The sequence below is a fragment of the Vombatus ursinus genome, unplaced genomic scaffold (genome assembly GCF_900497805.2).
Source record: "Vombatus ursinus unplaced genomic scaffold, bare-nosed wombat genome assembly UNPS02014819.1, whole genome shotgun sequence".
In the NCBI taxonomy this organism is placed as follows: Eukaryota; Metazoa; Chordata; class Mammalia; order Diprotodontia; family Vombatidae; genus Vombatus; species Vombatus ursinus.
In genome coordinates, this window is record NW_020954597.1 from 791,267 (window position 1) to 813,500 (window position 22,234).

General features: G+C 40.2%; 1 protein-coding gene and 1 long non-coding RNA gene across 2 annotated transcripts in view; one reads left to right on the plus strand and one right to left on the minus strand.

Moving 5' to 3' along the window:
* Positions 1–22,234, plus strand: part of TEX11 (testis expressed 11) — a 174,149-nt gene that overhangs the window by 39,500 nt on the left and 112,415 nt on the right. The window contains exon 5 of the mRNA XM_027836745.1: positions 12,592–12,649. Coding sequence (XP_027692546.1) covers positions 12,592–12,649 — 58 coding nt within the window. The remainder of the gene's footprint in view (positions 1–12,591; positions 12,650–22,234) is intronic.
* On the minus strand, positions 12,749–18,581 carry LOC114023995. Its single transcript, XR_003566855.1, has 4 exons — positions 18,189–18,581; positions 16,658–16,814; positions 16,316–16,533; positions 12,749–13,146 (listed from the first exon to the last, which is right to left on the minus strand). It is a non-coding gene; the product is annotated as an uncharacterized LOC114023995 (long non-coding RNA).

Here is a 22,234-nt window from a genome sequence, read left to right on the forward strand (position 1 = left end):
CTTTCCATGGCCCTATAACCTGTCCCTTCTGTCAAGACTCGTTCTCCAAACTTCTCCATTTTTGATGAAACCACTACCATCTTCCCACTCACCCAGATTTGAAACTTCAGAATCCTCAGAGAATCACGGATTTAAGAGTTTGAAGCATTCTTAAAGGTCACCTCATCTAGATGCTCTCAAAAAAACCTAGAAAGATTTACATGAACTGATGCAAAGTGAAATGAGTAGAACCAGGAGAATGCTGTACACAGTAACAGCAACATTGTGTGATGATCAGTTGTGAATGACTTAGCTCTTCTCAGCAGTGCAATGATCCAAGACAACTCTGAAGGACATATGATGAAAAATGCTATCCCTCCCCAGACAAAGAACTGATGGAGTCTGAAGGCAGATTGAAGCAGACTTTTTTACTTTCTTTGTTTTTCTTAGGTTTTTATTTTGGTCTATGTTTTCTTTTAGAATATGACTAATATGGAAATATGTTTTGCGTGACTACACATGCATAACCTATATCAAATTATTTGCCTTCTCAAGGAGGGAAGTGGGGAGGGAGGGAGAGAATTTGGAACTCAATTTTTAAAATGAATGTTTTCAGTAAATGTTTTCATCAAAATTTAACCCAAAGGCTATCTCCTTACCATAAGAGACATTTCCTGATTCCCATTAGGTGTTAGTGCCAAGCCCCTGAAAAGACTTTGTATTTCTATGTTGTATGGACTCATGTGTTGTCTTCTCTGATAGAATGTTAACACCTTGAGAGCAGAGGATTTGTCTTTGTATCCTCAACATGTAGCACAGTGCTCAGATGTGCTTTGGTTAGCTTTTGTTAAGTGTCCACTATGTGCCAGGCACTATGCTATGAGCTGTGACGCCCTGCCATACTGAGCTCTGCCGGAGAAGAATGATTCCTCCACTGTATGCCCTTGCCTTTGTCAATGGCCTCTTGGTTGCACTCAAATAATCAGATATCATTTTTTTAAGTTCCATAAATAACTTTAGCTTCCACAATGCCAAGTAAGCTTCAATTGTCTTCAGAAGTAGTATAAAAATTTGATTGTGGGAAATTAATATATAGCATTGAAGAGAAATATAGTAAACTAGAAAAGGCTTTGGAAATTAACACAGATTTATGGCTAACTGTATTTTTTTTTTTTCGGGCAATTGGGGTTAAGTGACTTACCCAGGGTCACACAGCTAGTTAAGTGTCAAGTGTTTGGTCTGAGGTGGGAAAACTCTGTATTTTTTTCAGTGTGAAAAAATATCCCACTTCCAGTCAATACCAAGGATAGTTTCCTCCTATGTGCTTGTTCTCCCTGTTCTAATGCATTCATTTCATTCCTTGGAGCAAGTAGGGCTTATAGCAGTGTCAGTTAGCTAGCTCTTTTCCTAGGGTGCCCATTTTGTCTGAGGAAGACTTCTTTCCCATTGATCAATAAAATTCAAGAGACAGAAATGAACATGGTTGCAAGGATAGCTGGGAGGGATGGAGTAAAATAGATGGGAAAAAAGCTAAAAATATTATAGCTTCCTCTCCAAGTGACGGGAAAGACATGAGAACCATTTTAAAATGTGTTTGAAGGATTTAAGGGAGACACAAGTTGTTTCAAGATGGCATGAATATGAATAAAGAAGAGTAATGGGATGAAATCACCAAGCCAAAGAATACACACAGGAAAAATTCCTAATTAGTGAGATCTTATTCTATATTAGACAGTGAAATAAATTGGAGAAGCAGTAGAAAACATTTGAAATGGAAACATGATTGGACAAAACCCTAGAGAATGTTCTGCCAGGAAAAATCCAATAATAATTCTGGTTGGATAGAACTTAATGAATCTGATTATTTTGCTCTGGTCAGAGAGCAGAAAGTTGGAGAAGGTAGCCCTGGGGACCGAGGAAGATTTGAACCCTTGCTTGGGTGCTTAGCATGACTACCTTCTTTGGTACTTCTTTCCCCTGAGTGAACCTTCAGTTTGCTGAGCAGCTTGTGTGTGGCCATTGGTCACTCCTTGGAAGACGTGACAGTCCTTGAGACGCTGTCCTATGCTGTTTGCATTTTTATTCGTATTTCATTATTTCTTTCCTGAATCTGTGATCTCCTTCCAGCATGGATTGCAACATGTTTATGCCTTCTCACCCTTCTCTATTCCATTGCCCTCCACATGGGGTCCAGTGTGCCAACAGGAAGCCTTCCTTTATATCAATGCATTGCCACCTTATTGGTTTCTTGGCCCCTGCCTTGGGCAATCAAATTAATGAAGCATAGGACTGGACCCCTGCTCACAGCCGTGTCTTTAAAAGCACAAGACACAATAACATAAGATTGCAAAAGAAACCAAGTACATTTATCAAAATATTATTTTAAAAAACACAAATTCACAGATGCTAGGTTAAGAACTTTTGCTGTAGAGTTCTTTACATTGTGTAGAAGGAAAACCAGTGGAGCATGTGGAATCATCAGTTATTTCTCACTCCCACTACATAGCTAGCTTTACCTCCTTTATGCTGCTTCTGGTGTGCAGTTTGTCCTTGCTAATATGTTGCAACCTACTCATGCCCACCATGTGCCTCTCTGTTGTCCGCTTGGGTGACCCATGGCTTTAATTCTTTAGAGACTGGTGTTTCATGACTCAACAGCTATACAAAATCACCAAAATAATATTGGTTTTAAGAAGATGAGTCTTTGTTTCAGGGAGTAGCTTGGTGGGGGGGGGGGTCATTAAAAATATCGTATAATTTCCCAAAGGCAGTCCAGCCTACTCTCCTTGTTAAATTTGGATACCAATTCATTGTCTAGCCACACTTTTGTACAAGATAGATATATATATTGATGGGCCAACTCTATGGGCTGGCCATCCAATCACATGTAGTCATTATGCCTCACTTTTTTTTTTCCTATTTGGACAGGCTGAATTCTTGAGGGATTATGAATATTATGAGGTTACCTAGTATTCTGGGACTTTATGCAGTCAGGATAATTTGTAGTTGTAGTCGTTTGCAAGCCAACACATCTGTAGGACCTCATCATCTATGGGGAATCCCTCTTCCGTTTTCACTGGACATCCTCCATGGCATTGGCAAACGTTTTGCCAATTTTCACCTCATTGGAGTTATTTGGTCCAATTATATTAACCAAAACCAAACCTCCAACATATGTGAAAAATAAAGACCAAACTCCCTCTCCCCACCCCAGTTGAAGGTAGTACAGCTTATCTTAGCTTTCATTACAGAAATCTAAAAACATAGCATCTTTCCCTCCCACTACTAATGTTTAAAAAGAACACAAATCAATTTCCAATGAATTGGTGACAAGAAGCAGGTGAAAATTTTGAAATTCTAGTAAAAGCTGCTGAACCAATCTTTTCCTCTTCTTTTGGGAGGGTCACCAGGATAGAAACATTAACCTAAGCTCAGCATTTATGCTTCATGGGTGAGCTCGTGTGTAGTTTCTGCAAATTGTTGAGTATTGTCCATCATGTCTTCTGTCTTTTTTTCTGTACTGAGTACTGGGAACACAAATACAAACAAACAAGATAATCTTTATCCTCAAGAAGCCTTCATTCTAATGGGGAAAGATAACACACAAAAGTGCAGCTGAAAAACAGGGCCCAGGAAAGGTTACCCATGTTTGGGTTAGGCAGCTGTTGAAAAGTCTGGAAAGTAGGGTAAGTGAGTGACTTGGAGCATGGCCAAGGCCCCTGCTCAAATATTGGGCTGGGTAGTCATTCGTTAATCAGGAGAGCAGGACCTCAGGGCAGAAATTTTACCAGAGTCTTAAATTCTCTACATTTTTGGGGTCAATTTTGTGATTCTAAAGGTGTGGTCTGTTGTAGAATATCATTTGTGAAAGCCTGCCTGTTCCCTTCTCATGTCTTCATCAAGAACGTCCTTGGTACATGTGTAGGCTATTCTCGTAAAGGTTATGCAGAGATTGCAAAGTAGGTGGCATATGAGTCAGTAGTTATTAATATTTTCTTGGTCTCCTTTTTTTTAAAGTTATAATAAGGCCTGTGCTTTTTTTCCATGTGTTTTGCCATCCTTCCCTCTTTCATATATGTTGAAAATCAAACCTTCAGTACCCTCAAAATTGTCCCCTCCAGCATAGAAACCCTTTGTGTATACTTCAGAAATGGTGATAGTCTATGTCAATGTCTGTTCTTTTATCCATTTCCCATTTTTGGAATCATCAACATGTTTACATAGGTCAGGTTGGAGTTGCCTCAATTTTGTACCATATTTTCTATTTATTTTTCTAATTTGGTAGTTATTTTTATTTTAGGTTGTTCTAACAACAGGCTGTAAGTGTGTGTGTGTGTATATGATTTTTTAAAATGGCTCCCACATTAATAACTAATTTCTTTTGTGACGTTGTCAGTGTTTGTGTCCGTTGCCTCATGATTTTCTTCTTGAAGAAAGTAGTCATGATACATAGTTGTACAAATCTTTGGTGTCTCTTATTTGCCCTCTTCACCCATGGCCACTTTTGCATTGAAGTCCCTGAGTATTAAGGTATGTGTTGATTTAATTTAGAAGGTCTTAGTGAGTCATCTATGGAGTTTCTATATCTCCTTATTTTCTATAACAGATATTGTCACGGAAGCTTTGATCATTTTCATGGTAGTCTTTCTGCATATTCTCATTATAATCATTACAAGATAGAAATTATGTTTCTTGTTACCCTTGGACACATAATAACATCAACTCCACAAATTCTTTTATTTGCCTCTCCAAGAAAAACCTGTGAACTATTCTTTCTAACTGGCAGCTTCCTTTTATTTTATGGCTTCGTAGTGAAAATATCAAGACGGATAAGGTTTAGTTCCTCAAGTAATAAGGCCTCACATTTAGAATATTAACAGTTAACATTCATAAATTCTCTCAAAATTGCACTATTCTTGGTGTCCTTTGCCCTCTTTCTGCCACTCTGCCATTGTCGCTAAAGAAGGAGAAGGGAGCCATACAATCTAGAGAGTCATTCTGTATTTTTTTTCCCCAAGAATTATTGTGGCCATGGAATTCGTCAGCTTGTGGCCAGCCAGTAGTCTATTGCTGGGAGCGTACGTGAAGCTTCTCCAACATGGGAGAACCTGCCAACGCCCATACTTGGCTGGCGTAGCTTTCAAAACCCCAGGGTCCCAATACCATGATGAGGCATCTAGTAGAACTTTGTGGAGAATCAGTATTCCAAAGATCTTTCATTTCTCTTGAAGCATAGCTAGCAACTTCTACATAGCTTTCTAGAACTCACGATCACCTCTATAATACAATGAGACACCTGAGGAAGGCTTTAATGAATAAAACAAGGCATAATAATTATGAAATCTACTAAGAAGGAACCTTTGCAAGGCATACTTTAAAAAAAAAATGGAATGTGTCAGCACCATCTAGTGGAAGTGTAGTTGTAGTGAATTCATGCTGTCCAGTTGAGACTGAGGGTTATCATCAGATTTGTTCAGCTCTGATATAGAATATTAGAAGGAAGCTTGGGAATTTTCTAGTCAAACCTTCTCTTTTTATGTATGGGAAAACAGAGACCCAGGTGGGTTAAAAAAAAACAAAACAAAGCAATTTTGGGTAGTGTTAGACTTAAGAGTCAGGAAGACCTGAGTTCAAATCCAGTCTCAGACACTTACCAGCTGTATGACCCTGGGCAAGTCACTTAACCCCTCTCAGTTGTTGTCTCCTCATCTGCAAAATGAGGATAATAAAAGCACCTACCTCATAGAGTTGTTGTGAGGGTCAAATGAGATAATATTTTTAAAGTGTCATGCAGACCTTAAAGCACTATAGAAATGCTAGTTATGTTGATTTTTGTTATGATGTCTCATATGCCTCATTTAATACAAATAGAGGCTCTTTAGAACTCGCATGTCTTAGAAGAGTTTCTTTAAAGGAAATGGGGATCCAGTTAAGTCATTAATCACTTCTAAAGAACACAAAAATAGAGCGTTCATAGAATCGTGGATGACACCTGAGAGATCAGAGGATTTGGGAACTGAAAGGGACCTTAGAGGCCATCTTGGTGAACTTTCTTATTTTATAGCAAACAAAACTGAGTCTCACAGAGGTTAAGGCAGGGGTTCTTAGAAACCTGAGGGTTGTGAACTTAATTTTTTATTTCAATATAATTGGTTTCCTTTGTGATCATATGTATTTTATGTAATACATCTTAAAATACGATTCTGAGGAGTCCATAGGTTTCACCAGATGGCCAAAGGCGTCCATGACACACCAAAAAGCTAAGAACCCCTAGGTTAAGGGGTTCAAACCCAGGTATTCTGACTACAAATGCAATGCTTTCCCCATGCTACTCCACTGCCTTCTTATCTAGTCCAACCTAATTTTATTTTACAGATGAAGTGAGAGTTGGTGTGGCGTAGTAGAGAAAATAGACTTGGAGTGCAAAGACCTGTGTCCAAGTCCCAGCTGTCTGACCTTGGACAAGTCACTTATGCTCTCTGGGCTTCAGTTTCCTCTTTTGTACAATGAAGGGATGGAACCAGATGAGAAAGCTTTGTTGAGAGGAGCCACGTTCAGTTTCATGACTTTGTTTCATTGCTATGTCATACAGTTGACTCATATTGAGCTTGTAGTCCACTAAAACCCCTAGATAGCTTTTGTGTAAACTGATGTCTAGCCAGGCCACGTTTATTATATATTTGTGCAGTTGATTTTTTGGAACCCCAGTCTGTGTCTTTACATTTATACTTCTGTGGCTCCATGATTTCATGGAGGTGAGTATATTCTCTTCACTCTTATAAAGCACAACCTGGCCGTGCCTTTTCATCCCACGTAGTTCCTCATTCCTTTCCTTTCATATATCCTTCATAAGTGATTTCCCCAGTGTGTGAGAGGTTGTCTTCTGGATCCTCATATTTTGCAGATGTCAGTAATATACTTGACTTGTCCATTTGTAATTTCTCATTCTTGCTCTGTGACTGGCCCACCTCCTTTTCTGGTTGGATGAGTCATGGATGATGTGTTCTGTGTCATTTCTCATGTGTAAGCCATTTTGGGCAACATGCTTCTTATGCTTGCTGCTTCTACATTACCCATTGGGTCACTTGCAGCTACAATTATTTTGAAATCACAGTGTTCCATGAATTGTAGCCATATATAGCATCAGAGGGAGAATATTATCATTATAAAGAATATTTTTTGGTGTTAGAGAGCAGTTTGCAATCACTGAAAGCAGTTCAATTTCCCAAATGTAGGAATAGTTGGCCTCTTCGCCTCTCTTTCATTCCTGGGTCCAACTCACTGTCTATCTACAATGCCTATGTGTGTACACACACACACACACACACACACACACACACACACACACACACACGTATAAATGTGTATGAGTGTATACATATGCATACACACAGTACAAATTCACATATGTGTATGTATATATCTATGTATCTATAGAGAATATGAATAATTCAGTGTATTGCCTACCCAGCTGTGTGCCATGATCTGGTCAACAGGCATTCTTTATCCCTTTGGTTTTTCCTGTGTGGATTATTAAACCAATCGCTTGATTAGTCATGTATCTCATCGATGTGGCCCTTTAATGTTCTGGAACTTGATGCAATCAGCATCTTGTTATCTGCAAACAGAAGCATCTGAAGAACCTCACTATCTATATGGATCTCTTCCATTTGGATTTTTATTACCGTAGAGTGTGTCCTCCATGTTGAATACTTTGGGTAGACATGTTATTCACTGTTTTATGTCACATTTAATTCAAATAGAGGATCACTGAACAAAGTTCTCTGTGACTGCATCAGGATATGATGCTAATATGTGGGCAGTACTTTGCTGGAGGAGAGCTTTTAAAGCTGTATTTTATACTACTTAATCTACCTAATCAAACAATTTTTTAAATCAGTAAACATAGTGAGATTTTAATTGAAGGTGTGGTCTGCTATAGAGTTTAGTCTGTTAAAACCTGCCTATTCCCTTCACATTTTCATCAAAGATACTCTTATATGCGTGAACCAAACTATTCTCAAAGATTTTTTTGAAGGTGAGAAAGTAAGTACATGGATGGGTCAGTAATTGTTCGTGTCTTCTTGGTTTTTTGAGTTTTGTTTTTGTTTTTGTTTTTGCAGAGGAAGATTTTAAAACTGCGTTTTAAAAATATATAATGTTGGGATCTTCTTCTCCTTCAGATCTTGAAAATTAATCCCTGAGAGGTGTTAATAATATTGTGTTGCTTCCAGCATGTGTCTGGTTAGGTCCAGCAGCTTTTCCCAACTTTTTCTTGAATAATATTTCTTCTTCCTCTTCTAGTATGTCAGGTATGGAGGTGTTAGTGTAAATGGAGCAGTTAGACCATTGTGACCACTTGAAAAACTTCTGGTTTTCTGGACCTAGCTTTTCTTGAGACAGGTTGGGTCGGCCTTAGTCTTTATTGTATAAAGGGCCCAGATTTGCCCGCCCTCGAGCTGATATAGTCACAAGATATAATCACAGATAATGAGGTTTTAAGGTGTTAAAATCCTGTTATCCCTTTATGAAGTCTAAGCACCCCTTAAGTTGGAAGGGAACAATGTCACCTCCTTGCTGTAGCTTTAAATAGCTAAGCCCTGGAGACAGGCAGAGGCTGATGAGAGAGCCAGCAGTGGGAAAGAATCCAGCTATTTACCTCTTCAGGAAAAGGAGAAAGGGATTTTCTCTGAGCTAGGGAGATCCTCTATCTAGGAGTTGAAGGATCAGTTCAAGAGCATTTGAGGCATAGATGAGGAAGCAATGACCACCACCCTACTTCAGCTGGACTTGGATGCAGAAAGGTAGCGCTTAAGGCTGTAGGGACCCCTGGGAACAGGGAAGAGAATTGGTTATGGATGTGAGAGAATTAACCCAGCAAAGAGGATTACATGAGGAGAGAATAGGGCTTCGGGGCCTGTAATTCTGGACTTGTGATTGGTTTCCTACATGTACCCCTTACATTGTACTCATGCCCATTCTTCCCACAGATTCTTTGTGTGTTATTAGTGGGAGAGTGCACCCCGTGTTTATCGAGGGAAGGTTTTATAGTGCTTTTACTACGCCAGTTTAGTAAACGTCTATGCAAAGAGCAAATTGTGTCTTCTGGCCTCCTTCCTGTCCCATTGAGGGGGCATAACTCCAGATGTCTTGAATGAATCTGTATGCCTTCCCTTGTGCGAGGTAAAACATACTGAGTAAAAGCCTCTTACTTTTAGCTTCGTTGGCCGATCTACCTCGATCAATGGAGGCCTCAGAAGTTCCTGAAGCAGCTGTGATGGACTGGTGACAAGAGACCCGTACAGAAACTCTGGCAGATGTTTTGTTTCACTTCTACACGTTCTTTCCATTTGCATAGATGTTGTGGGCCAAGATAATGGTGGAGCTGGGGAGGCCATGGGCCAGGACCCTTGTGAGCAAAGAAGCAGTGAGGCAGAGGACGGACAGTCGGGGCTAGCTTTGTCCCCAGCTGACTTGACCTGGCACCCAGCCGTGGGCTCTTCGGGCAAGAAGAACACGGAAGCAGTTTCTAGAACTTGGGTGGGGAGCTCCTGACACCTCCAGGAAACCTCCTGACTTGATTTTATCTGTTGATATCTTCTTGAATTTTTTAACCACTTTGGGAACTGATTTTATGGGATGATGGTGGTGGTGGGATTTGAATATATTTTTATTAAATGCATTATTTGTTTGACCCCTTGGGCTCTGAGTGACCCCATTACATCAGATATGGAATAACAGCTTGGACCATTGATAAATGCTCTTGTGTATGTGTAGGGGATTTGGGGAGGGGGAGAGAGAGGAGTCATCTAGCTTAGATGAGTCTCAGGTCAAGTTTTCTGTAGGCTTCTGTCCCACTTTGGGCTTTTTTGAGGTTTTCTAAGATAATTACTTGTAATCTTCCATCATCCTTCTGTATGATGTCTTGAAAGTGAGCTTGTACTCTGAACTGGGGTTGCCCTTGGTTACCAGGCCTCCCCGCTGAGCAAGGAGATCTTATTTCCTGGGCTTTGGGGGCTTCATTTGATACTGATTATTGCCATTTCTTAGAGACCCATTTCCTGTTTTTGCAAATCCCCAGCTTACTTAAATAGGTCCCTGTGGAGCTGCTGTGGTTGTGTGCATTGTCATCTTTCTTCTTTCTCCTATTTTGCTTATCATTTTAATCTTTGCTTATGATCTGAGTAGACAGATAGCTGATATAGCTGACTCCGAAATGACTTCGGCTCTCTTCTTGAAGAAAGTATTCTTTTGATATAGGGTAAGGATTTTGAACCATTTCCAAGCCTTGGACTACTTTCCTTTCCTAATCTGAGCCATATTTTCCAATGTTGTGTCTACCTCTGCATTGAAGGCACAGAGTGTGAAGGTAAGTGTTAACAGAGTCAACTTTGGTGGTTTTCATTAGCTCCATCCTAGGATTTTAATTCTTCTTCAACCTCGGCAACAGGTGTTGGCGTATGAGCTCTGATCATCTTCATGGGAATCTTTTTGTTTTTGCCCACCACAAACACTGCAATTTGTTGTTGCCTTTGGGTGCCAAATGAAGTCAACTCCTCTGTTCACCTTTCTGAGGTCACCTTGTGAGTTATCCTTCCTTTTAACTACAATTTGCACATGGCACTCCATCTCCTGACTCTGTGTCTTTTTCCTGACTGTCCCACAAGCCTGAAATGCCCTGCCCCCTCACCTCTACCTCCTGGCTTTCTTCAAGACTCAGTTGAAGTCTGAGCAAGATTTCTGCAAGAAAGTCTTTCCCACCCCCATTGCTACTTCATTTCCTCTGAGATTAACTTTAACTTAACTCTACACACTTGCCTATATGTATGTATAAGAGCTATATCTTATATGTACACAGTTGTTTGCATGTTATTTGCTGCATTTTCACTGGTTGTCCCCCATGCCTGGAATGCTCTCCCTCCCCTGCTCCACCTGCCAAACAAAGGATTTTCTATTTGATCCTGAAGGTGATAGGGAGCCACTGGAGTTTATTGAGTAAGAGGGTGACCTGATCTTTAGGAAGATCACTTTGACAGCTGAATGGAGGGTGAACTAGAGTGGGGAGAGACCTGAGGTGGGCAGATCCACTGGAAAAGTCCAGGTATGAGGTGATGAGGGCCTGCCCCAGGGCGGTGGCAGTTTCAGAGGGGAGGAGGGGCCATGTTCAAGAGATGTTGCAAAGGGAGAATCGACAGGATGTGTGAATAGAGAGAGGAGAGGTTGGGTACAAGAGATGTTGTAAAGGGAGAAACAGCAAAAGTTTATCGACTGATTGGATATATGGGGAAGAGAGTGAGGAATCTGGGATGATGCCAAGGTTATAAACCCGGGAGACTGGTGATGCCTTAGCATCATCCCAGAAGTTTGGAAGAGGGGAAGGTTTGTGGAGAAACAGCATGAGTTCAGTTTTTTTTTTTTAATGAGTTCAGTTTTTGACTTGTTGAGTTTAAGATGTTTCTGAGATATCCAGTTTGATAAGCATTTTGTGATGTGAGATGACAGAGCTTAGCACCTAGTTGGTGAGAAGAATTAAAAAATTAAAATTGGAACACCCCTGTGGAACACCTGTGTGTGGAGCAGCCCAGGATAATCCATATCTCCCTACTCCCCACCCCAACTGAGGGTGCACTTTGTGCAAGTTTCTCAGGCTTGGTCTGGGGTAATTGACCTAGTTACAAAAATTCCTATTTCTGATTTTGAATGTACTCCCCTTCCTCTTTGGATCCTTGGACTCGTGGCATGTTTAGAAACTTGGCAGAAGGGTTGTTTTGTATGGAGTTTACAGCTACCACACTAGCTTTGGGCTCTTTCTAGGAGGTCTAACTAAACTTTGAAGTTTGGGAATTTGGGGTCTTCTAGTGGCAGCTGAGAATCCTCCACGGTCTAAAGTTATGACACATCCCTTCAGAAAAACCAAGTCTACAAGTAACCAACCTTTGCTGTTTCTTTTGGGAGGGTTTTGAATTCTGAATCTCCTCACTGCTCCCCAGAATCACTGGAGACTGTCAGAATCTCAGCGAGAGTACTTACATAGCAGTATGTACTTGTAGTTAAAGCAGGACCCTGGCGGTCAGGGTCCTGCATGTTCCCCCTCCTCTTGTAACACAGAGTTCCTATATAATCTTGAGGAAGTCATTTCATCAGGGAGACTCTTGTTTATTCAATTGCAAAATGTAATTCATAGTGCCTCCCGGGAGTTTTGTGAGGCTTCATTAATAAGTGTTGCTAATGAAGTTTGATATCCTCTGATTAAAGCATCTGTTTATTTTTATTATTGTGTATTTCTATTTCTTAGTCTGTCAAAATATGTACGTTAAGTAGTCTCTTGTAAGCATGAATTTTTAAAAATAATAATACTGATTAGAATATACTAAAATGAAAAAAATCATAGAATAATAGTCTTAATTGAGTTAACATCTTCAAAGGGAATTGTGATTTACATCAATTAGAAAAGGGTTGCTTTTGTACTGCTGATGCTCATATGCTAATTGATGACTAATCTGTTATTGTGTGAAATTTAAAAAGTTTCCTGTACCGTGTTAGCCTATGCCTTTGAGGCCATGCAAGAACATGTAGAATTTGAAAAATTAAATATTTCTTTTTAATTTGTAGCCAAAGCTATGAGATTGGGAAGCTGGATAAGAACATTTCTACTGGCCAAGAAATGCAGGTAAAGAATATGCTAAGGAATTCATAATTTGATGAAATACTGAAGTTATATCACAGACGTAAAATTATAGTCATCACCTCAGAAATTATCTGCGAGGGGTTTTCGGGGTGATCAAATTGTTTAATAACTCAACTTTGATAAATGATATTTTATGACAGAATGCATCCAGGTGGGTGAAAAGTGCAGAGAATACAGATTTCACTCTGCTTATTGCCTAGGAAATAATGAAATCATTAGTCTCCTCTTTGGAGTTTCACAACACAACATTTGTTTTGTGCAGATCCTCGTTGTGGCAGCCACTGGCTTCTGGTTCACTCTTTTTCCCATCTCAAGGAAGTTCAGCATCTGGCTTGATGTGTCCTCTCCTCTCCCATCTCTGTCCTCAGACCTGAGGACATAACCGGTGTCACTAGCCCTTCAGATGTTCATTCGGCTCCACTAGACCTTCATCTTCTCTTTCTTTCAGGAGGGGAAACTCCTTCAACTTGACGATCATCCTAAAATGATCATACTTCGTACTCTTAAACTCTTAACTTAATTTCTCTGATCATAATCGCCCAACTTTCCATCTCTCCCTTTGCCTTATTCTTCCTAATTGTTTTTTCATTCTTTTTTTTGGCTAGGCAATGGGGTTAAGTGACTTGCCCAGGGTCACACAGCTAGTAAGTGTTGTGCGTCTGAGGCTGGATTTGAACTCAGGTCCTCCTGACTTCAGGGCTGGTGCTGTATCCACTGCGCCACCTAGCTGCCCCTGTTTTTTCATTCTTGCTGTAACCTTAACCTCCCCTGTTCTCCCAGTCTGTCACTCTTGCTCTGGCCTCACTTTCTTCTCTTCAGGTTCTTGCCCCTAAAGTCAACTACTTCAACTCTACCTTGCTTTTCACCCATGAATCTCTCATGTCCTTGTCTCATGCTTTGTCATCATTCAAAACTGTTATGCCCCCACGAACGTTGAACACACCCATTCTTAAACATTGCAATTCCCCTTTCTGAGCACAATATCCTTCTGTCTTGCCCTCCGCCCCACTTCCTTAGTCCCTTGTCCTGCTGTCCTTTACACACTCAAGCTCCGACCAAGGATCATCCCCACAATCCCCATGCCATCTGAGTTCACTACCAATGCATGTTGTCTAATCTATTGGTTGGTCCTTGCTGTGGTACAATAGTCTTCTTTCCTGTTTGATTTTCTGTCGTGCTCTCTGCAGTGACTATTCCAAAGCTTTGCTAGTCTCCTCAAATCTCCCCCTCTGCCACCCCCACTCTCTAAGCAGATAGTTTCACTACTGGGGGCAGCCTGACAACATGGAACATAGCCTGGATTTGGTATCTGAGGACCTGAATTCAAATCTCAGCTCTGATACAGCCTGTATGACCTACCTAGTCAATTACCTTTTCTGGGCCACAGGCCCCATCTGTAAATGAAAGAAAATTGAGGGCACCTGTTGCGTGATTCCTTCCTTCTCCTACTCAGCCCTTTAGTCCCTTTCTATATCATCATTTGGCCCCTCTTCCTTTTTGCCACTTCCAGAGGGATAAACTGGCCTTTCTCTTTGTAAAGGTTAACATTTCTACTTTTAAAAACTCAATTTTGACATTATTTTCAGTTTCACATTCTCTCCTTCCTTCTCCCTTACCCATCGACAAGGCGAGAACAACAGAGCCCATTAAACATAATAATAATAGTTAACACTGATATAGTGCTTACTATGTACCAGGCACTGTACTAAGTGCTTTTACCATTATTATCTCATTTGATCCCCACCACAACCCTGGGAGGTAGGTGCTATCATGATTCCCATTTTACAGTTGAGGAAACAGAAGCAGTCAGAAATTAAGTGACTTGCCCAGGGTCACATGACCAATACGTGTCTAAGGCTGGATTTGAACTCGGGTCTTTCTGGTTCCAGGCCTAGCACTCTATCCACTGTGGCACCTAGTTGCCTATATGTATAGTCATACAAAACAAATTCCTGTGCTAGCTATGTAAAATAAAATAAAATAGAGTAAAAGAAAAGAATAAAAAACTGCCTCAATCTTTCTTCTTAGTCCATCAGCTCTCTATGTGGAGGTGAGTAGCATGTTTCATCTTGAGTCTTTTTGGAATTGTGGTTGGTCATTGTGTTGATAAAAGTTCCTAAGTCTTTAGAAACTTTAGAACTGATTGTCTTTACAGTCTTGTCACTATTGTATAAATTGTTCTCTTGATTTTGCTCACTTCACTTTGCATCAGTTCATATAAATCTTTCCAGGTTTCTCTGACGCTATTCCTTTCATCATTTCTTATAACATAAGAGTTTTGTGATTCCATCACAATCACATGCCATAATTTGTTCACCCATTCCCCAGTTAGTGGGCATCCCCTTATTTTCCAATTCTTTGCCACCACAAATAAAGCTACTATAAATATTTTTGTACATATGGGTCCTTTTCTTCTTTCTTTGATCTCTTTGGGGTATAGACCTAGTAGTGATTGCTAGGTCAAAGGGTAGGTACAATTTAATAGCTTGTTGAGCATAGTTCCAATTGCTTTCCAGAATGGTTAGATCACTTCACGGCTCCACCAGTAGCGCATTAGTGTACCTGTTTTCCCACGGCCCCTTCGGCATTTGTCATTTTCTTTTTTTTGTCAATTTAGCCAATCTAATGGGTTTAAGGTATAACTCCTCAGAGTCTTTTTTGTTTTTTATTTTTACTTCTCTAATTAGTGATTTAGGACATTTTTTCATATGACTGTTGGTAGCTTTGATTTCTTCCTCTGAAAACTGCCTATTCGTATTCTTTGACCATTTATCAATGGGGGGGATGGCTTTTATTCTTATAAATTTCAATCAGTTCTCTATATATCTTAGAAATGAGACTTTTATCATGCTGCAAAGATTCCCCCCCATTTCCTGCTTATCTTCTAATTTTAGCTCCATTGGTTTTGTTCGTGCAAAACCTTTTAAATTTTATGTAACCAAAATTGTACATTTTACCTTATGAACCTCTCTATGTCTTGCTTAGTCACAATATTTTTCCCTGTCGGATCTGATGGGCAATTTCTTTCATGGTCGTCTAATTTGCTTATGATATCACCCTTTATGTCTAAATCACGTACTTATTTGGAGCTTATCTTCGTATAAGATATTCTTGTGAGATGTGAGATATTGGTCCATGCCTCATCTCTACTAGGCTCTTCCAGTTTTCCCAACACTTTTTGTTGAGTTCTTGCCCCATAGCTGAGGTCTTTGGAACCCTTCTGCTTTTGTCCTTCATCCCATCCACTCACCATCTTTTCCAGGAGCTTGCCCCGTTGATTATTTTCTTCATTTCACTTTCAATCTCCCTCCCTCCCCCCCTCCCCCTCCCCCCTGTCTCCTCCCTTCCCTGCTACCTTCAAATATGCTTAGTTCTCTTCCATCCCAAAACCAAAAACCTCTTCCCTTAACCCTTTATCTCTCTCCTCTTTCACTCTTAAGCTCCCAGAGTGTCATCAACACTCCCTAGCTCTGCTTCTTCATTATCCATTCACTTCTCTGCCTCTTGCAGCGTCCCCTCAAAGGTTATAAATGACTGAATCTGGCCTTTTCTCGTTCCTCATCCTCTTTGAGCTTTCTGCAGCTTTTGCTGCTCTTGACCACTCTCTCATAATGTACATTCTCCTTGGCCAAAGTGCTGCTGTCTTACCCAGGCTCTCTTCCTCTCTGTGATTTCTGGATTGGTTTTCAACTCTGATTTTATGGATCCTGGAGTTATAGCCACTCTTTTTGTGATCATGGTGGGATCTTTTTCACATGAGTTCATCACAGCTGGTGTTAATGTGACTCCTCTTTTGCAGACTGCATTCTATTCTGTGCAGGCTTTCTTTAAGAACGAGGCAGTATGCAGAGTGGGTAGTGTTAGACCTGGAGTCAGGAAAACCTGGGTCCAAATACTGCTTTCAGTATTTGGGTGTGACCTTAAAAAAATCATAACTTCTCTCGGCCTCAGCTTTCCCATCTACAAAATGAGGGTGATAATAGCGCCTACCTTACAGTATTGTTTTGAGGATCAAATGAAATAATGTATATTAAGTGCTTTGAAAACTTGAAAGTCGGCTGTTATTACCAGAACTGTTAGAAACACTTCTCTCCACAATCATATGCTTGCTAGCAAAACCGAGCATTTAAAGGAAATGGACGATGACCTAATAAGAATAGGAAATACTCCAGTTAATAAATATAATATGAATTTAGAGATCTTTACCTAATCTCAGAAAATGAAACTGAATTAGCCATAAAGGAACTACCAAAGAGGGGAAAAACCCTGGTCTGGAGGGATTTATAGATGAATTCTGGCAAATGTTTAAAGAACAATTACTCCTTATGCCACACAGATTATTTTCAAGAAAACACTTTCTACTAAACTCCTTCTATAAGAAAAATATAGTCCTGCTACCTAATCAAAAAAAAAGGAAAACTATAGATCACTATCACTAAAAAATGTTGATTCAAAATTTTTAAATAAAATTCTAGCAGAAAGACTCTGGCAATGTACATGAAACATTGTTTACTGTGACTAAATTGGATTAACATCAAGGATTTAAGATGGTTGAACATTAGGAAATCAATTAATATAATTAATCATTGAAATAAAGTACCCTTAAACCCTATGATTATATCAACAGATGCATAAAATGCCCATTTACTTATGCTAAAAACCCTGTAAAGCATAGGCATAGAAGGGCCATCAAAATATGATAGCTGATATATATCTAAAACTAATAGCATTATTTATAATGGGGAAACACTAGAAACTTTCCCCAATAAAAACCAAATTAAATCAAATTTAACTTATTTGACACAAATTTTAGCAATACAAAGACAAAAAAAATAAAGAAATTAAATGAATTACCACATCCAAACAGGAAAAAAATTATACCCATTTGCTGATGATATGATGAAACTTAGTTTCTTTCCTGATTTTCTGAGGGTTTCTAATTAAGACAATAGATTTAGTAAAATAGGATGCAAAATGCATCCACAAAAATTGATAGCACTTGTATATGGTAATATAAAAATCGGAGGAAATAATAAAAAGGGAAAGTTCCATTCAAAGTATGTACAATATATATAAGCTATCTGGGAGTCAATCTATCAAGACATATTAAATCAAGACTTGGATAGGTGCAGATATAAACATTCTTTTAAAAAATAAAATGAGAAAAATAATTAGAGGGATAGTTATTGCTCATGGTTAGGCCATACCACTATAATATGTAGCTCATACTCTGAAGCTACTATCACGGTTCTTGCTCTCATTTGATCATTTGGAGTGTGGCTGCTATCCCCTCTCAGGATTTTAAGGGTAGCTTTGAGGACTTGAAGGTCTGTTTTTTCTAATTCTAAAGTTCTTGAACCTCCACTGAAATACCTTACTGCTGCCCTGCTCCCTTCCCTCCATTATCAGTTAGCCAGAGTTAATTAGCTTTTTTTGAAAGGAGTATTTTCTAAGGTCCTATATAGTAAGAATATTTGGTATAAAACATGCCCCCCCAAAAGTCTGGCACACATTCTCTCACCAAAACACAAAGAATCCAGGGAAACGTGGGCTCAAGCTTAGAGAACACTTATGGCAAAGAGGTCTGGTCCTTCATAGCTTCTGGAAGTCCTTCAGCTGAAGTCCTCAGGCTGTTCGCCTTAGATGTGACTTAGCTTGACTGCTGGACTCTTTTGTGGAGCCTTGAATCTGCTTTTCTTCATCAGCTCCCAGGGCAGATGCTACTGCCAGCTGCTGCTAGCACCAGTGAAAAAGTCTCAATCCTCTGGACCCTGTGAAGCTTTCAGGGTCTTCCTTTGGCCAGAGTAGGGGGTGGGTGAGTGAGAAGGAAGCTAAGATGGGGGCTCTGCCCCACTCTTCCTCCCACAATAGCTTTCTTCTCATGGGTTTAGCCCCAACACTTTCTCTTCTGCATTCTCCCAGGCACTTGAATCTCTGTGACCTAAACTGCCTTGGTGTTTCATAAACTACTCACAGGATGAGCGTTTACTCAGCCAACCCGAGCATGCCTCCCCTCGCTCTTGTTGGTGTAGAACATTTTCTTTACTTAGCCTAAAGCAGGGATTCTTAACTCTCTGTGTATGCGGCCTGGTAGGCAGTCTGGTGAAGCATATAGATCCCTTTGCAGAGTCAAGTTTTTAGGTACATAAAATATAAAGGGTTTGCAAAAGGAACCAATTATATTAAAACACAACTATCAGAATATATATGTGTGTGTATGTATGTATATGTATATATATTTATGTATATATGTATATATATATGTAAGTATATTTATGTGTATATGTATGTATGTGTGTATATATCTATATCTATACCTATATCTATATCTATGATGGACCATACTACCAAAAGGATTTTTTTATAGAGCTAGATAGCACTGTAACAATTTTCAAGTTGGAAAACCAAAAGGTCTAGAATTTCAAGGGGAATGAGAAAAATAAGAATTAAGGGGGTCTTGAACTGCCAGGCCTCAAATCGTATCATGAAGCAATAAAACAAACAAACTGGATTTAAAAAAAAAAAAGAGGTTGATTATTTGGACAGATTAAGTAAATAAGATTCAGAAGAAATGAAACATAGTCCTGCGGTATTAAATAAGCCTGAGGATGGGACAGCTAGGTGGCCCAGTTGATAGACCAGCAGCCCGGGAGTCAGAAGGAACTGAGCTCAAATCCGGCCTTTGAACATTAGCTGTGTCACCCTGGCAAGTCTTAACCCTGTTTGCCTCAAAAAAAATTTTTTTTTAAAAAGCCTGAGGACACACCAATTAGTGGGATAAGTACTCTTTATTTCACACAATTTTTGTGGACAACTAGAAATGAGGGTCCCATGCAAATTAGGGTTAGACCCATATATCATACATCCTATATCACAATAAGTTCTGAATGAAGACATGACCTAAAAAGGGTCAGAAGTCTCTCCCAACTAAACAAGGGGTAGAGGCAGTTACAGGGGATGAAACAGACAATTTTGATTACATAAAATACATAATCAATGTAGCTAGATTTAGAAGAACAACAGTTAACTGGGGAAAAAATCTTTGCAGCAAATTTCTAACAGTATGATATCCAAGATCTATAGGGAATTGATATAAAACATGTATTTAAAAAGTACCATTCCTAAACAGGTAAGTGATAAAAGGATAGGAACAGTTTTCAAATGTGTGATGTCAACAACATGAAAGAATGTTCCAAATCTGTGATAAAAAGAGAAATGCAAATTCAAACGACTCCAAGGTTTCACCTCTCATGCCATCAGTTCCTCAAACGGAATAGCCATTTGAAGAAGCATCCGTGCCAGCCATGCTCATCTGAAATCTGGGCCCAGTTCTTGTCGACCTGGATGACTTCTCCATCTTGTTCTCACGTTCCCTTCACTCCTCCGTCTCAACTCCCTTTTCTCTATTGTCTTCCCCCTTTAGACGGATGTTCCTTGAAGGCAGGGATTGTCTTTCTTTTTGCTTGTATTTGTATGCTGTTAGATGCCTACTATGTCTAGGCACTGTGCTAAGCTCTGGGGATACAAAAAGAGGCAAAAGATGGTCCCTGCCCTCAAGAAGCTTATAATCTAATGGAGGAGACAACATGCAAACAAATATATATTGTAAGCTGTGTGTGGGTGTGGGTGGGCATATTACATTTATAAATAGGAAATAACAGAACGAAGACACTGGAATTAAGAGGGATGGGGAAAGGTTTCTTGTAGAAGGTGGAGTTTTAGCTGGGACTTAAAGGAAGCCAGGGAGGTGAGTAGTGAGAACAGAGAAAGGAGAGCATTCCAGGCCTGAGGGATGGTCAGAGAGAAGGCCCAGAGCCTGAGCCACCTTGTTGTCTTGTTCGTGGAACAGCCAGGAGGTCAGTGTCACTGGATTGAAGAGTACATGGCCAAGAGTAAGGTATAAGAAGACTGGAAAGGGAAGAGGGGACAGGTTATGAAGGGCTTTGAATGCCAAACAGAGCATTTTGTATTTGTTCCTGGAGCTGATAAGGAGCTGCTGGAGTTTATTGAGTAAGGTGTGATATGGTTAGATCTTCACTTTGTGAAGACCCCCCAGCAGACTCGGGCAATAGTCCAGGTGTAAGATTTTGAGAGCCTGCACGGGGTGGGGGTTGGCAGTATCTGAGGAGAGATGCCATGAAGGTAAAAACAGCAGAACTTTCAGGACTCTTCTGGCCACTCCGATGGCTCAGGTTCAGCATTGGAACAAAACGAAACACTCATGGACCATTTAACATTGGACAAAAAAATTTACTTAACCACATGGACCCTTCCTCTGACCTTTCGCTTCAACCTCGCCTCTACCCCCACCCCCCAACTCAGCCAATCAGCTGGGACGAGTTCAATACATTAGGTCACATCCCTAATTCTGTGAAGTTCTCTGGGCTTCTGGGGAGGTTAAAATGTTCTTTTTTCAAGTGCCTCGCACTGAAAGGCCTCAGCACAGTTCTTAATACCCTTCTCCCAACCCCCCAATGCCATATAGAGATGCCGAGCACTCCATTCAGCACGATCCTTAGACAATCCCCAAATTAACAGCCTTCAGGAAGGACCCAAGCCCAAACACAGCTGGTGGGTCCCAAGAACATAATCACCCCCACATGCAAAGTTATTCAAATTTAGCAGGCTCTATTTTACATTGTTTATCATCTTTAGGGCATGGTTCTTAAAGACCCAAAGCACATTTCACATCTGTCTCTGGTTGTTCAATGTTAGTAGATAGCTTACTTCCTAATCTTACTAGGTCAGTAGGGTTCTGGTTCTATCCCACTGAGAAGACTTGCAGTATTTATATACCCAGAAGTGCCATCAGAAACATGGTGGCCATTGGGTGTAAGGCCTTCTATATCACCTCATGTGATCACCTGGGGCTCCCCTTCCTCCACCTTACCCTTTCCCTCCAACAACTATGAGGTCATTCTGATTCAATCCTATGAACTAATGTGAAATGTTCTGGGCTGGGTCTGACTCAGACTGGTGTAGTGGTTCAGGCTGAGGCCTGGAATAAATTCAGACACTCATAGATTATCTAACTTTTAAAAATATGTATTTATTTCAATCAGCAGAAATCTTCCTTCTTTCCCTCCCACCCCAATCTCCCCCCACTCCACCAATTCAAAACTTTAAAAAAAAAAACAACTCTTGTTTTTTTAGGTCATACAGGTTGTATCAGAGCTGAGATTTGAATTCAGGTCCTCAGATACCAAATCCAGGTGAAGCAAAATAACTTTCCCCATTGACCATGTCCCAAAATGATGTGTCATTCTGCACTCTGAGTCCTTCACCTGTCTGTCAGGAAGTGGGGAGCACATACCATCATTAGTCTTCCGGAATCTCGGTTATCATAGGGAAGGAGAAGGGCCAGATGGCAGTCAGAAACTAGGGAAAAGGAGGAGATTGTTGAAGAGGAAAAGAATGGGAAGAGGGAGCTTATGTACAGTGCCTTTAATTTTCCTCAGTAAAGTAAGGGCAGAGTCCTCAACTGAAAGAGAAGGGGGGAGGGGGCATGAAGAGAGGAGAAATGACTTGGAACAACTTCTGTGGAGAGGGAGATATGGAATTATAGAT